The 17,489-nt window shown below is 32.1% G+C and overlaps 1 protein-coding gene across 1 annotated transcript in view; it reads right to left on the bottom strand.

The window, feature by feature from the left end:
* LOC126743565 (protein FAN-like) overlaps positions 1-17,489 on the bottom strand; it is a 41,303-nt gene that overhangs the window by 22,067 nt on the left and 1,747 nt on the right. Inside the window, exons 3-9 of the mRNA XM_050450712.1 lie at positions 12,777-12,959; positions 12,651-12,722; positions 12,407-12,597; positions 11,901-12,068; positions 11,605-11,840; positions 282-506; positions 13-228 (exon numbers count right to left, since the gene is read on the bottom strand). Of these exons, the coding sequence (XP_050306669.1) occupies positions 13-228; positions 282-506; positions 11,605-11,840; positions 11,901-12,068; positions 12,407-12,597; positions 12,651-12,722; positions 12,777-12,959 (1,291 nt within the window). The remainder of the gene's footprint in view (positions 1-12; positions 229-281; positions 507-11,604; positions 11,841-11,900; positions 12,069-12,406; positions 12,598-12,650; positions 12,723-12,776; positions 12,960-17,489) is intronic.

Genomic DNA, 17,489 nt, shown 5'->3' with positions numbered 1-17,489 from the left:
TTTGGTTGTTACCTTTAACTGTTGAGCCGAGATCGTTATGACTTTCCTGAATTTGATAGGGTTCGGTCAAAAGAGGAGGTCCAACTTTTCTTTTTGGATGCGGTACATTAAAAACCTGTTTGGGGATTTGCCCGAATTCCATTATTTGCACCTCTAAGGCGTGCCTCTCGTTTGGGTCCTCTATTGCGTCCAAATCTACATTCCCTTCATAGCATAAATGATAAAACACTATAAAGAAAAAAATATGAAAACATTAATTTGTACAATAAAGGTTTACATACGATTGTTCGCTCTAATAGCCTCTTCTCCTTTCTGCTTATATCCGAAAATCAGGTCAATCCAACCATGCAAATTGGCCGATACGTAATCACTTTCCAAGGCAGTTTTTAAGGTTTCCACTAAATGCTTCGGATTTTCGGCCCAAGGTGGCAGCTCCACGTCTCCTACTTTTGTGTTATTATGCCGAAGCCCGAAGTTTATACCAAGACTATTTACTAGGAATTTACCTGCAAATTTAATAAAAAACGAATTATATGGCTCTATACAGGGTGTCCGTTTTAAGTGAGAGCCACTATAGGCTGATTCCGAGTTTTCGGAAACGGTTACAGTAACAAACAGGATGTCTGTAAAATTGGAAAAAACTTATTTTTGTAGTCAATAAAGTGACGTTTACAAAGTTTTAATTTGTTTGTGTTAAATATGTCACATATTAATATACTTTAATGCTCTCCTGCTCTGGCACCATTTGATGTTATAGTATATTTAGACTGGATGAGTGACAACCAGATGACGCTAGTAGAGACAGATATTAATTTATTTGTTTATTTCATAATACGGCAGAGCCAATTTACAAACTAATATTAGATAATACAAGCTACAAGATAATATAATAATACAAAAATAATGCTAGAATTGCAAAAAAAATATATATATATCAAGATAACACCTCAGAAGCCTAAATCAGAACAAACAATCATTAACAAAGCTAAAAACTTCACACAGAAATATCTAACACCATACAAGAAACGTAGGTTAAAGTCTAAGATTATCAGTTTTTTATTTGAATGACCGTAAGCCGCTGGAAAATGGATCCTAATCATGGAAATGGAAGTCCTAGTGAGTGGCGAAAAAAAACCATAGTTGGCTGAATGAAAGGTAAACGAAACATAGGGAAGTTGACCCTTTTTTGACTGGTGTTGAATGTTGCTGATGTTGACCCTTTTTTGAATGATGCCGTCTGATGTCAAAATTAGGGATATTCAACTGGATACTGATAACATTAGTCGATTAACTACGAAAAAATTAACTTCAGCACTATAAGTAAGGAATGTTAAGAATCTTTTCTGTATAGCCTCAAGATGTTCAATATATAAATCATAATAAAAAGACCAAATTATAGACGCATATTCAAGCAAGGAACCAACCAAAGAGCAATAAAGTAATTTGAAACAGTAAGGTGACACATGTACACTATTTCTCGTGATAAAATTAAGACTACGCATACTCCTGTTAATAATATCCAAAATATGCGGTAAAAAAGTTAGCTTGCTATCGAAAAGAATACCTAAATCTTTAAATATATTAACTAACCTAAGTTCATTTAGTTTATTATTGTTGATTGTGTATTGATAATTAATAATTTCATTAGAATGACCAAACGAAATCCATACACAATTTTTTACGTTCAGTTTCAGACTATTGCTATTACACCAATCAGCAATACAATATAAATCCAATTAAAGTAGCTCAGCATAAAGGTATGATTTAATGGGTTTATACTGTTTAAAATCATCAGCAAAAGCAAAATGCTTTGAATGCCCAATTACATCACTCAAATCTCTTATTGGGCCAATTTGCGAACCCTGAAGTACACCTGACGATACTCCAATACCAGGGGCCGTATTTTCGAAACCATGCGAGAATCTTCGAATGCGAACAAAGTCGAGCGGCAAAATTCGCACACGAATTAAAAAGTGCATTTTTGAACAGCATTCGATATTTCATTCGCATGCGAACATGAAATGTAGTGGCAACGTAGCAAAGTCGAGTGCTATTGGAGGCCGTGTCAACCGGGATGAAGACGATAACGATTTTTTAACCTAACCTAAAATTTAAGTTTAAAAACATCAAGGAATTTTGAGGTTTTTTCATGGCGTTTCTTGGGTTTTTGCGAATTGACTTTTTTTTTAATGAATTCAAAAAATAAAAAATATTGCGGTTTTGTGTCGAGTGATCGAAAGAAAGAACTAATTTCATTTATGGAAGAGCACCCGGAATTAAAGTCGAGCAATTTCACCCAAAATTTTTCGGCTAAAACTGCACAAGCCTTATATAAAACTAGTGGATAGATTACACAGTCTCAGGAGCACATAAAGATCACATCATCGTAATATGCTTAATCATTCTATCGTAATAGGCTTGCTTAATTTATATAATTTATTAAATTAAGCATCTGCATACATTTCAAATGGGTCAAGAAATGAAGAGTACATCCTATTCCTTCTATCTGCCAGAGTTTTAGTCTCTTCCAGTGCATCGACCACGTTTCTTTGCACAAGATTGTTTAATTTTGCCATTTGATTATTGCTATATTTTTTTCAATAAACAATAAAAAAACACTACGAAAATACTTAACCAACTCACAAATTAAAAAAAAAATAAAGCTAGTTTAAAATCAAAACAAGACAAGTGGCAGAATCGCACACGAACTTGAAATTCGAATGGTATATACCCATTTGATCCACCGCATGCGAAAAAGTTCGCATACGAAGCGGTCGAAAATACGAATATCGATTTTTCGTGCGAAATCCTCTAATTTCGTATGCGAATCAAAGTCGAATGGTTTCAAAAATACGGCCCCAGTAGACATATAATTATTTATCCTGACTAACTGTGTGCGACCAGTCAAAAAACTATGACAGAATTCGACCAAAGTCTTAACAAGGCCCATAGCCCCAAACTTCCCAACCAGGTGATCATGACCAACCCTATCAAAGGTCTGAGAAGTCTGTATACACACTATCAATCTGTGCAGACCTCTCAAAAGCACCGATCAAATCATAATGGTAAGAAGTTAGTCACCATTGATCTACCCTGAGAAAAACCATGCTGATGATCACTAAGCAATCGCCTACAGTGCCATGAAAAGTGCACAGAAAACAACCTGTCCAACAGCTTAGGAACTGCAGACTGAATATACACACTTCTATAGTTACAAATATCAGTTATATCACCATTTTTATGAATTGTTAAAAAAGCTTACCTTTCAATAATCAGGAAATTTGCCTGATATCAAGCAAATATTGAAAAGGTGATGCAGAGGCCTACCTAGAGTACCTACTCAATTTTTCAGAAAAACAGATGTCTTTTATATCAAATTCTCACACTGTACGTACAGTACCGAGCAAAAGTGGAAAAACATCCTATTTATTAAATAAAAAATCTGACTGGTTGATTATTGCCAATAAAAAAATCCTCACATTCTTTATAATAATAATAATAAACAATCTTTATTTCAGAATTATGCTGATACATAAAATGAAATAGTGTCATACAAAAAGTACATCATAAACATATATAGGAAAACTCTACAATCTATTTATCCTTTCAAGATACTTATGAGCAGTGTATGGTTTCATTTAATTTATATATTGCTTTCTTTAACAATCTTATGTTTGGCAATGTTTTAACGCTTACCGCTGGACTATTGTAAAATTTAATACAGTTTTTTTCTGGCAAAATCAATGGCAATCAAACAAACATCTCAACAGCAAAGTAGAGAGTATTGTAAAAAATATGCTGATCAAAAGCAGTAAAGGTTATTATTAATAGCAACAAAATCACAGTCACAGTATACATCATAATAATAAACATCACACTTCTAAGATAAGAATCTAAATCATAATCAATAGGAACACTTATTTCATAAGCAGGATGGTCGCTTGAAGCTGGTGATAAATTTTCAAGAAATGTACCAGACGAATTTGGCAAGTTATTCACCTACTTAAGATTAAGATACTTACAACAACTACATAGCACATTTGCAGACGATATAGACTCACCCATCTCCACACACAGGCCGCTCATAAAGTTCATCCATACCGCATGTGGCAGGTTAAAATCACCACACAATAAAATATCACAACTGGTATAAACACTCGCAAAATCCGTAAAGAGGCCAATTAAAAACTGATAAAGGAGAAGCAGGAGGGATGTAGACAGCACTAAAAATTATATCTTTGTCGCTGCATGATATAAGCACAAAAGCGTGTTCCAGTTCACTGGAACCATGTCTTGAATCAAATCATTGGTCTGTAATAATCTGACTAAAACATTTATGAACAGCATTTAAACTGCCATCACCACTCTGCCTCCAGTATTCGTGTCATTGCGATCTTGGTGAAAAATATTGAAGTCAGACTCCAGAAAATCCTCATTAAGAGAAGACTCTATTAAAATTAGAATATGAAATTAGAACGCAGATCACCGCTTTTAGTACGCAAACCACCTGTATGACATACATTTATTTTTTCGAAGTTTGATTAATAACATTATTCCTCTTTTACTGGACTTACGAATGCCATTAACATAATTGTATATGCAAGTTTCTGTACGTGAGTGCAAAGTAAATTCTTCAAAAAATAATTTTTTATTTGCCTACGTTGGATAGGTCTTAAAGTCTTAAGCTTCTATTTTAATTTGACCATTATCAAGTGATTTACCATTATCATTTTATTAAATGTGCAGCATTTGGACTGCTCCACTAATTTATATATATAAGGCAGTAATACCTATGATAGAAACAGGTAGTCAGACTGGCATTGTCTTTATTTTTGGTACAACACGTACAGTGTTACAGTGCTGTACCACACTGTACGTGTTGTACCAAAAACAAAGACAATATCAGTCCGACTACCTGTTTCTACATTACCATTGTCTACCACTATCAAAAAAAAAATTCCTATGATGTCTACTCAATTATGTAAAGGCTACTTTATTGACCACAAAAATGCATAACTTTTTCTAATTTAACCGACATCGGGCTCTTATCGTTTCTGAAATTTCCGGGATCATTTAAAACTTGCACCCTGTATACAAAAAGGTGCACTTGTGGACTTATCTTCTTCTACCATATCTTATTATGCAGAGTGGTACAAATTAGTAGGCGAATCTGTAAAAATATGACCTTATGAAAATAATAATAATTTGTTTAAAGTGAGAAACGTAGTTTTTGTTCCCAGCCTTTTTTGTATTCGAGTTATGATGATTTTTAATTTATTCAAGGGATTAACCTCATTACCAATTATAAATAATCCATATAAAATTATATATTTAACCACAGGAACTAATTATTAACATAGTGCAATATACTGCTATGCAAATAATAAAACGAGCAAGATACACTTAGAAACTTTAGAAAAATCTACTTCAATAATCCTATTTTTAGATTATTTATTAAATTTCATGCTCAAATTATTTAGATATTATTGAAATTATTTAAAATTTCTTAGTGTCCTTTCAAGGGAGTGTGAATTGTTCGGTGAACACGCTGTGAAAAATGTGATTCTGATTAGGTTTGTAGAGAATATACTAAAATATATCATAAATGTGTTTGTCAGGAATCTTAATATTCATCTTGAACAGACAAAAGCTGAGACATTGTTTCTTATCAAACCAAATACAAAGGTCTTTAATTATAACTGAATAAAAGAACCAACCCTTTTTTATTTCTCTTATAAAAACTGATATAATTACACTTTTTTGACATTCAAAAATAAATGATTTTTAATTCGCTTAGCCTGTTAATGTACCTTTACCACAAAATGTGACGAGCTGAAATAAACTATTACTGTTAAAACAGATGAGGAAACACCAGAAGATCCTGGCTTCAGTCCATGCAGACAAAGAATCAACAAACCAAGTCACCAAACTAAAAAGACCTTCATCAAATCTTCGTCTTCATCAAAATGTTGTGATCCAGTATGTTGAAAATTTTGGAGAAATCAATAAGCAAAATAACAAGTTGGTCAAAGCTGACTTTCCAGATGTTAACCTAAGAATAGTAACTCTTTACTGCAGAAAGATGATTTATTATGGATAATACTGTCTAGGAGTTGAAGAATTACTAACTGTATACACAAACTTCTGTAATTTTCAATATTGGTACTACCATTTACTGCCTCCACAACTTAGGAAAATCTCCCATCTAACTTAATTATCTATACTATACTAAGTTTCAAAATAGGAATAATATAAACGCTATAAATTATAAAGAGTACATCAACCAGCAAAAAAAAAAGAAAATCTGACAGCATATACGCCTACACAAGGAAAAAGAAACAAATTCAACCCCACAAACAAAAAAAATTACAAAGTAAAAGATACAGTCTGTTATATGTATGTGTATTATAATATAGTCTATTGCATTAATTGAAAAAATAAAGTAAAAAAAAAAACGAAACACCCACTAAATTATGCTTTATTGTTCCTGCAGTAATTTCCTAAAAATGTTTTCGGAATTAGTTTGGCAGCTATTTCTAATATTTGAAATTTGATAAGAAAATGATCTTTTATAAGTTTCGGTTAAGTGAAGCGGAGGTGTTAGCCTTCCTTACCTCCTGTATACCGGGTATTAATATTCTGAACTGAATTAAAAATCTGTGCGAAATTTTATTTTATTATAAAAGTAAGGTGGAGATCTTAAATTAATTATTTTAAAAAACATTGAAGATGCGTGAAAAATCCTTCTGTTGTGCATAGTCAATCACCTGGTTTCCTTAAGCTTGTGTTTTATGGGGTTGCGCTTCCTAATACCATATATTAATCTAAGGCACGCATTTTGGAGTTTCCGAATTCTACTCTCTTTAGAAGGTTTCAAGCATGGACCATACACTGCATCGCAATCATTGAGCTATGATAGGACCAGCGAATCGCACAGTAGAATTTTGGTTTTTCTATTTAAAACGTAACGATGTGGATAAATATTTTTAAGGTGTAAGAATCTCAGGTCACTATCCAGAATCAAACCCAAGCAAGAGTATTCGACGTATTTTATAGGCTCGTTATTGATATGAATTAAGTCCCTATAATACTGTTAAAATTTTTTAAGGCTACCCTTGCCCCCAAACAGCATAAATGCCGATTTCAGAGAATTTAATTGTAAGCAATAATTTTTAGAAAACTCGTAAACATTAGCAAGGTCATAATTAATGGCAGCCACTGCTTGCGAACTTTCATCTGATAAGAGATATATTTGAGGATCATCAGCATAATAGTGTTGCTTAGATGATATGAATATTTTTGCCGTGTTTGATACATAAATTGAAAACACGCCAGAAGAAATCTCTAAAAAACCAGAATCTACTCCATTATAAGAAACAGCTTGATACCTATCTCTAAGATGATTAGCAATCAACGCGCCTGCCTCCTCCCCTAAACAAACAAATGACAAAATATTTATTAAAAGATCATGGCTCAAAGTATCAAAAGCCTTGCTATAGTCAAGCATTACCGGTAATGTTAGTTTGTTGGAATCACATGCTGATAAAATATCATCAGTTACAGAGGCCAATACCGTAGAACAGCTGTGGTTCGATCTAAACCCTGATTATGTCACTGGTAAAATTGAGTTGTCTTTAACATATCTCTGAAGCTGCATTTCCATTACTTTTTCTAATATTTTTGATAGCGTTGGAAGAATGCTTATTGGTCTCAGATCGCTTAATGTAAGAGGATTAAATGTCTTGGGTAAAGGGCTAACTAGCTCTTTTCCACATTGAAGGAAAAACAGAATTTTCGAAACAGAAGTTAATGACATGGACAATATAAGGTAGTAGAAAAGGCAGGCATAGTCGGATGGTAAGTATATTAATTTCATCAATGCCCGTGGCGCTAGTTTTAATGTTATTAATAATCTTTACATTGTCATATTCCGACACGGCCAAAAACCTAAAACTCGTTTGAAATAAGTTATTTTAACACTTATAATTTAGAGTATTTTTATTTAAATTAATTTTTGGAACAGAGTTAATAAAAAACTGATTAATTTTTTCAAAATTTTTAAGATGTTTAGGAATATTATTTCTATTTTGTTAATTTTTTAGGTTAAGTACAATTAAATGCTACAAACATCTTCTGTAGCATTTAATTGTAAGTTAAAATATGATTTTTTTTTATTACGTATTGCAAGAGTGGTCATATTTCTTAGGAGTTTATAACTATTCCAGTGATCAATACTTTAATTTTTTTGTATTTTGCTAGCATTCTATCTCTATCCTGCATCATAGCCCTTACAGAGTCAGTCAACCATGAAGCGTATGGCTTGGTAATGTGAAATTTTATAGGTGGTGCAAGGCAATAAAGGATATAAAAGAAATTTTTTGATCAACATCTGTTAAATAATATATATCGTTCCAGGGTATAGACCGAAAGTCCAACTCAAACTGTCGCAGATTTATACTTTTGAAACAGCGTGTTGTCTTATATGTTGTCTTAAGAAAAGGAGCAAGAACACCTTAGGGTGCTTTTAGAAGACGTAGATAGAGAGGAAGACCGCCAACCAGAGATTATTTTGGATAGTATCCCTGACGATGAAGAGTCCAATAAGGAGATCGATCATGTGGAGCGTAAAAAAGACACTGACAGTGAGGAGACTCCTGACAATAACGAAAATTACATTTTTAACTCACAATCAATCAATCATATGATTTATTGTCAAAAAATTACAAAATTTTATAGACAAAGCTAATAAAAAAAAACATAAAAACAAAACAAAACACACAAAATAAAAAAAATAAAAATAAATATACAAACAAAATAAATACATGCAAAACTGTACAAAAACAATGTACCTGGTCAATATACATCATGATGTATAAAATGTCAATAAAAATAAACACAATAGTCAATAACAGTAAATTAATTAAATACAGAATGAAAGTGCAATTTATTTACTAAAAAAAAGAAAAAACTAATATATTCTCTATTTTAAGATATAAAAAGAGCCAGTGTGTGTGTGATACCCAAAAAGTTATCTTAGAAAAAAATCCTCCACTGCGTAAAAGGCTTTTTCCAGAAAGTACGCCTTCAAAGCATTATGAAATCGAGGATTGATTTAATTTCTAAAGGCAAATGATTATGCATCTTTTTGGCTCTGTATAGAATAGAGCTTTTTACTAACTCGGACCGAGGGGTTTGCAGATAAAGATCATGCACTGCGTTGCGAAGTGAATAATTGTGAGACGGCCTACTTGGCATTTCTGGCTTATGTTTGCGTACTAACCAAATAGATTTAAATATGAATAAAGAGGGAAGAGTAAGTATCTTATATTTTTTAAAGATTTCTTGACAGTGAGCTCTGCTATTAAGTCCAAGCAGATACCGAACTGCTCTCTTTTGGAGTTTAAAGATGCGCTCAAATTGAGTCACACCGCATGTGCCCCAGAATGGAAGGGCGTAACGTAGATGTGACTCAAAAAGGGCATAATAAACTGTTCTTGATGTTTGAAAACTTAATTCCCTGGAAACTGATCTTAAGGCAAAACATGCTGAACTTAATTTTTTAAATAAGGCATCAATATGCAAGTCCCATTTTAGGGAGTAGTCAACATTAAGTCCCAAGAACTTCACAGATTCAACGACGTCCAAACTGGTGTTGTTAAGTACAAAGGTTTGAATAGTAGTTTTATATGATAAGACTTTAGTTTTTGAGACAGTTAGGCACAGAAGATTAGAATCGCACCACGATTTAATGGTAATTAAGTCATTAGAAATAGTAGCATGTAGTGCCCTAGCATCCGGATTGCTCCATGTAAAGCTAGTATCGTCAGCAAAAAGACAGATTTTGCCACTGATTTTAAGATTGGCCATGTCTGAAATTGGCCATGACTGCCCAGGACTGAACCTTGAGGTACCCCACATTCTATTGGTTTGCAAGAAGACTTCGTCGTATCAACCTTTACAATCTGATTTCTGTAACTGAGATACGATTTAAACCACTCAAGGGGCGTTCCTCTGAACCCATAGTGTTTCAATTTGTCAATTAGGATGTTATGGTTTACACAATCAAAAGCCTTGGAGAAATCCCAAAAAATTGTTGCTGTTGAATGATTATTATTTATACTGGTGTAAACACGATTAAAGAGAGAAAACATAGCATCATTTGTGCACTTTTTACTCAAGAATCCAAATTTGTGAGGAGTAAGAATTTTATATTTAAACAGAAACGATAAGAGCCTTTTTTTAACCAATCGTTCAATGATCTTTGATAAAGTGGGAAGCAGTGCGATTGGGCGATAGTTTGAAGCTTGTTGACTGCTCACCACCTTACCAAGCATCTAAGAGGCCATATTTGTGCTTTGTGTGTTTCAGTGACTAAAACACTAAAATATATTCCCGATATATGGAGTCATTTTAAAGCCATAATCTAGACTCTACTTTACTTCGTCAAAACTACCTTAGGTAGTTAGCGGATTCTTTGATACGCCCGCAAGTGAAAAGTAGAGCTGTTTCACCTTTTCTTTCCATGCCGATGAAATTGCGATTGCAAGAAATATGCGAAATAAGGCAAGAAAATGAAGAGCAAGAACAAAAGCCAGAATGATGTAAATATTGGAAAAAAATTGTAGAACAAGATTTTACTGCTTCATATGCAGCACACTTGCTCTGGTGTTTAGAGCACATAAATATTTACTTTTATTTTTCTTAATAATTTGTATGTTAATAATAATTTCTAAGTAATTTGTTTTGTTTAGTTTGGCGAAAATATGTTAAAGCAATTACTGAATAAATATTTTTTCTAAGATGGTGTTATTGCTTTACTTTGAACCTAATTTGATTTTTGCTTTACAAAAACCTATATATCTTATTTTTTTATATACCTGGTCTGTCAGACTAAGGTGTCCAATGTAAGGTAGTAAAATAGCGCGACTATTGCTGGGTTAAAAAAGTGTGCGAAATAGTAAACATTCCATTGATTAAAAAAATTATTACGCACTCCATGTAGACCGATTATGCACTCTTTAAGGGCCTGACTAAACTTTTACATGTTATTAAATTTAATATTCCCTTTGGCTTGTTGATCAGGTATCGTTTTCAGTTCGACAGTTGATAAAAGATTCCGTTCCATCATTGTAGTAAATGTACTAACAAAGTTCGGTATCATATAAATAGCTCTGAATCCCTTAATTTATACTAGATATCTTGCGTCAGTATAAAGAAGCTGACCTACGTTTGTGATATGTTATAACATCAGATAAATATTTACATCTAGTTTTTAAACAACTGCATTTGTGAGCATTTTTCTTAGGCTTCTTAGAAATACCTAATTTCAGTCAAAAACTAAGCAGCAAATTAAGCAAAGAAAAATAAATTTAATTGACCTACTAATTTGTAACATTGCATAATTAAAAAAAATAAGTTGTGAAATATCAATATAAGAAATCAAGCTTATTATCAAATAGTGATGAAACAATAAAGATTTTTTTCAAATACTAACTGTTGATTTTATTTATATTTAAATCTTTTAAGTACAACATATATTTTTCATTGGAGTATGTTATATTTAAATATATATATATATGCTAAAATCAAAGTACAATTAAATACCTTCTTGTGTAGTATCGTAAAATTCCGGAATTAACTCTTTAAAATCCGACATATTACTAAAGCAATTCTTAAAAGCATCCGCCAAAGAGTTAAACATGCGATCCGGATGGTCGAAACGACCCCCCTGCATGCAAAGGACATAATGAGGGTATAATCTCGCTAAATAGTAGAGAACAAAACCAGGGGTTGAATAGTGAGAGCCGTAAATAAATTTTGGCTCTGCCATTTCATTGTACCTAGAATTATACATAGTTTATAAAGGTTTTGTAAATGTTTAGATAAAGCTGAAGTCATACCTATCTAAAAGGCGAGTTAATCTATCAGGATTTAATGCTCCAACTGGCTTAGACAAATCCCGATAATTTTTCTGGTCATTTAAATCTAACTGTGTGTCAGTATAGTTGGTAATTACCCATGGGAATACTGGATATTGAGTTAGGTCATTTACAGTTCTATCACCTAAACTAAACAAATTTTCACCTGAATAAATTATGTTTTAATGTTAAGGATTTATCAAAATCAGTTAAAAAAATACATGCAATTAGACACATTAAAAGAAGTGTTATCATTATTGAAAAACAATGAAATTTTACTACTATTCATAAATTTCATGACCAGGGTCGTAATATGATAAGACCAGTTAAGTAATGCAATAAATAATGATAATAATTCCATTATTACTATGCTATTTATAACTCTTATTTAACTTGCCTCAATAAATGGTGTTATTCCCCATTCAAATAAACTTTAAATGATTCATTCATATATATAACCTTGATTTAATTTTTTACATACCACTCACCTGTTAATATATGACAAATAATCATAATTTGATATAATACCATTCTGCCACTGTAAGGTAATAACATTTTGCTCAAGATTATCCAATTTTAATTCAGGTTGATCCAGCAGTTTTTCATACAGACTGTCTCTCTCTGATTGAGTGGGCAAAGACAGATATATGTGGTTTTCATGAGCATAAATTTCCAACCCCTTTTGACAAAATTGACTTTATTTCAAAATAAACGATTTCCAAAAATACTTACAATATGCCTTAATAAGAATCTTCTTTTAACAATCCTCTTAATACTGTTCAAATTAATTTTTATAACAGGATACTACAACAGAAAAGGATTAACATATTTTGAACATTTTTTTTTAAAGAAACTTACTGTTTCAATATTGTTAAAAGGTTGAAAATAGAGTCTGACTGTAGAAAGGACACATCTACCAGGGTTGATGTTCAGGGGACAAATTTTATCTGCCTGGGTTTCAATGACAATTTTTTCATATAGGTCAAGCCAAAGTGGATCAAACGATACTCTGGAGTGTCTTGAATGTACTATAGCGTCAATCTGTGAATAATCATGTTTAAAACCCAAAAATTAGAGTTTTGTCGGTTGCAAATATTACCTAACACAAACCAACTAAATGCTGTATATTATTTTAAATGACCAATTTATGTACCATAGAGTCTTGTGATACATATATAACAATAATCTTTTAATTAGGGAAAAATTACACTTTTTTACCAAAAGATACCATATATCTCTCTGTACTGAAAATCTGGGTGCCTACACAAAATCAGTAAACACAAGGTTATTTGTGTTTGGTTTTTAAAAAAAATGCTTTATTTTTAATTTATGAGAATTCTAAAAATACCTACACTAATATCTAACTCTTGTTTAATAACACAACAATTAATTTTACCCATCCCATTAGAAATAGAAATTTGAATTCAAATTCAAAGTCTTGATTAAGGTAGGCTTAGGAGCCAATATAAAAGAATAATTAGGACACTGTAATATAGAAATCTATACACAATATAGATAAGAGAGTAAAAAACTTACATCTTAACTAACCACAAAATTTCAACTAAACTCGTCAAACATTAAAATACATAAAGAAGAAGCTCTCTGACCATTAGTGATAGTGCTCTATTTCTGGGGTTTGAATGTATGAAATTTTGTTTAAAAAAAAACAAATTTTTTAAAGCAATTAAAGCAAAAATTCAATGAAATATAAAAAATATTAATAAATAAAATTCAAGAAGTAAAAATATTTCAAATTGCATTAATATTTGTTTGTTAAATAAAAGTAAAAAAAAATAAAAAAATAACTGTAAAATAATGCTTATCTATCAATATAAATAGTACAGCCACTAAAAATTAATGTTTGTGCCTTTTTACTTGACAATATTATGATTCATGCATTAATAGTAATTTGATATCAGGAAAAGTATAAAAATATAATATCTATTAGTACATTAGGACGAAAATAGATTTTAAATTTAAATTATGACTTTGGATTTAACCAAATCAAGTAACTTAGAAATTATGAAAGTATTTTGTTTTAATGTAAGTTTCATAATTTTAATGGTAATTTGAATTTCTTATAAAATACCTATATAAAATATTAAATTTACCAACCCTTTGCGTTTTTTTTTCTTTGGAAATTATTTAAATATATTTTCAATTTATATCAGATTATAAATAAGTATTTTCTTTTTTAACAAACTTTTCTGAAAATCTCACCTACAATTATGGGAAAATGCTTAAAATGTGTGTTATTTTACCAGGAAGAATTTTCAGGTGGCAGAAGAGCAAATTTACAATTTGAATTTTTTTTTTCAAGAAAGAAAGAAAGAAAAAAGAAAATGTGCTATATTACGTAAGAATAATCTTGTGTACAAGCATCCTACAAGCTAAAAAAAAAACAAAACAAAAATACAATTTCAAAAATTGACAAAACAATAAACAAAATTAAACACAAGAAGACAAAACTTTTTGAACATACTTGAATTAAAGACAACTAAATAAAACAATCAATTACTAAATAAAGGTACTTGTTGACAAAACTAGAGAAGAAAAAAAGAAAAAAAAACTTCAACATTCCAAGGTTAAAACCTATCATTAAAAAAGACATCCAGGTTATAATATGCCTTAGCCAATAAAAGCGTCTTTAATTCTCTTTTAAATTTCTTAACATCCGATATATAACAACAGGAACAGGAACACGATTGTAAATTTTTTTACTTATGTAAATTAATGAGTTTTTGGTAAGGGAAGACGTAGGAATAGGTAGGGGAACATCATTTACACGAAGAGTCAAATGGCCAGTGTCAGAGGGTAGTTTGGGAATTTTGTGAATAAGAGCAGCTGTTTCTAAGATAAAGAGTGAAAAAAGAGTTAGGATTTTTTCAGAAATGAAGAGGGGTTTGCAAGAATCTCTTAACTTAGCAGAACACAGGTATCTAACTGCTTTTTTTGAATAACAAAGACAATGTTAAGTAGCTCCTTATTGGTTAAACCCCAAAAAGGCAAGCCATACCGAATATGAGATTCAATAAGTGAAAAGTACACTGAACGTGCAACCACCCCTCCCAGTTCTTGTTTTGCCATTCTTACTGCAAAACATCCAGAAGATAATTTACCAGCTAAATGTAAAATATGGTCTTCAAACCGAAGGCGGCCATCAATGGTAATTCCTAGGAACTTGCAGCACTCTTTATTCTGCAAGAGGGAATTTTCGTCAAACATCAGACCCTGAACATCGCACTTAAACCCCATAATAGACGTCTTTCTTACATTAAACACGAGCCTGTTGGAAGCACCCTGATAAAATCTGAAGGTCCTCAAGGATACAAGTCTTAATATAATCAGAATTTTTATGGCTCCATAGTATGGTGGTATCATCAGCAAACTGAACCACCTTGCCCTGCAGTTTCAATGAACTCATGTCATCCACATACAGTAAAAATAACAGTGGTCCCAACACTGAACCCTGGGGAACGCCGCATTTTAGGGATCTAGAAGCAGACAAACGCCCAGACACTGTAACCTTTTAAGTACGGTTTGATAGATAGGACTCAAGCCATCGCAATGCTACGCCCCTAAAACCATATTTATCGAGCTTAGATTAGCAGTATTCCATGATCCACACAGTCAAATGCTTTGGATAGATCACAAAACACTGCCGCCGATGACTCTCCAGAATTCAAGGACACATAGACGCTCTCCAAAAAGCTAAAAACAGCATCATGAGTCCCTTTACCGGCTTGAAATCCAAACTGATTTGCAGACAAAATGCCATTATGATGTAAAAAGGACAAAATTCTGCTTTTTGCAAGTTTTTCAACTATCTTAGAGAGGGTAGACAAAATAGAAATGGGACGAAAATTACAAGGCTGATCCAAATCTCCACCCTTATGAAGAGGGATAACCACTGCCTCTTTTAAACATGAAGGAAAAATGCCAATATGTAAAGAATTGTTTATGGCAGAAACTAAAGCATTTAAGGCTGAATCAGGCAAAAAGAGTAACAACCTCGAAGATATCCCATCAGCTCCAGATGATTTATGGTTTTTTAGGCGTTTGATATCATTTTTGACTTCGGTAAGTTTGACAGGATGAAAGAAAAATGAATGCTCAACCGACACTTGTTGAAGATAGTGCAGGGGATCAATGTTACTACAAATGCCCTTGAGCAAGATATTAGGTATATCACAATAATAGTCGTTTAAAATGTCAGGTCTTAACTCCGGTTCAGATACTTTTCTATGGCAATGTCTAAAATCATTAATAATCGACCAACACTCTCTTTGCCTATTTGATGACATATTTAAGCGATCCCTATAATAATTAGATTTTGCTGCTTTAATTGTCTTTCTGTACAGACTACGGTATTTCTGATGATATACAAGGATATTTTCATTTGTGGTATATTTGCACAATTTAGTCAAAAAACAGAGGTTTTTAGCTGAAATTCTAAGGCCTCTTGTAACCCATGGTTTTCGTTTCTTAGTTTTAAGCCTCATTTTAGGAATGCACTGATTGATCTTATCACACAGAACATGAAAAAATAAAGTAAGTGGGTCAGAAGCCATTTCAAGTGCATTCCAGTTTACCGAAGCTGTAGCAGCAGAAAAAGCATTGAAATTTCTCCTGCTGAAAATTCTTCCCATATAATGAGATGAAGATGATACAGTATTATATGGCATTTTAGGAAGAATAGCTTCATGGTCGGAAATACCAGATGGGAGTACTGTGCATAAAACGTCATCAAAATTTGTACAGAAATAGTCAATTGAAGTTGCAGATGAAGAAGTTATTCGTGTGGGAGAAAGAACGTGCATTTTCAAGTCGTAAGAATTTAAAATACTTAAAAGAGAAGTATGTGGCAAGGTTTCATCAGTGTAGTTGATATTAAAGTCACCAGGCAATATAACCTTAGAGTGTAGGGACAACTGGGATAAAAGAGAATCAAGTTTGTCCAGAAACGTAGCAATATCTCCTGTAGGTGGCTTATAAACATAAAGAATATATAAATTAAAACTCTTACAAAAAGAAAGAGAGAATTCAAAAACATTCTCTAACAGAAGATTATCATACTTATCAATATAACAAAAAATCGTTTCAATTGTTTGCCTAGCCAAGATCATGGTTCCTCCATGTATAGATTGTTGACAACAAAAATTTGATATAGGAACATAATCAGATATTAAAAAACATTCACTAGGCCTCAACTAGTGCTCAGTCAGAAGTACAATATCAGGAAAATTACATGTGTCCAGCAAAAGATGAAGCTCATCCATCTTGTTTCTTAGGGATTGTATATTAAGAATAAAGATACTTACACTTTTCAAAGAGCTAATTTCAATTTTACAAGTAGAATATGAACATGAATGAGGTTCAACCTTCGTGGACATGTCTATAAAAAAGAAGAATTCAATTCAGTAATCAGTTCAGACTCATTAATTTGATGATTCAAAGACAATTTATTCGATGAAATATTAATTTTAAAATATTTGAAAATATGTGTATGTAATAATGATGCCAAGTCTGAACCAAAGTTACTGGCGTTATTATTTGCATGAAAAGTACAAT

Source organism: Anthonomus grandis, chromosome 13, assembly GCF_022605725.1.
Source record: "Anthonomus grandis grandis chromosome 13, icAntGran1.3, whole genome shotgun sequence".
Taxonomy (NCBI): Eukaryota; Metazoa; Arthropoda; class Insecta; order Coleoptera; family Curculionidae; genus Anthonomus; species Anthonomus grandis.
Note: the sequence above shows the minus strand (reverse complement) of the source record. Positions and strands in the feature narration are given on the sequence as shown.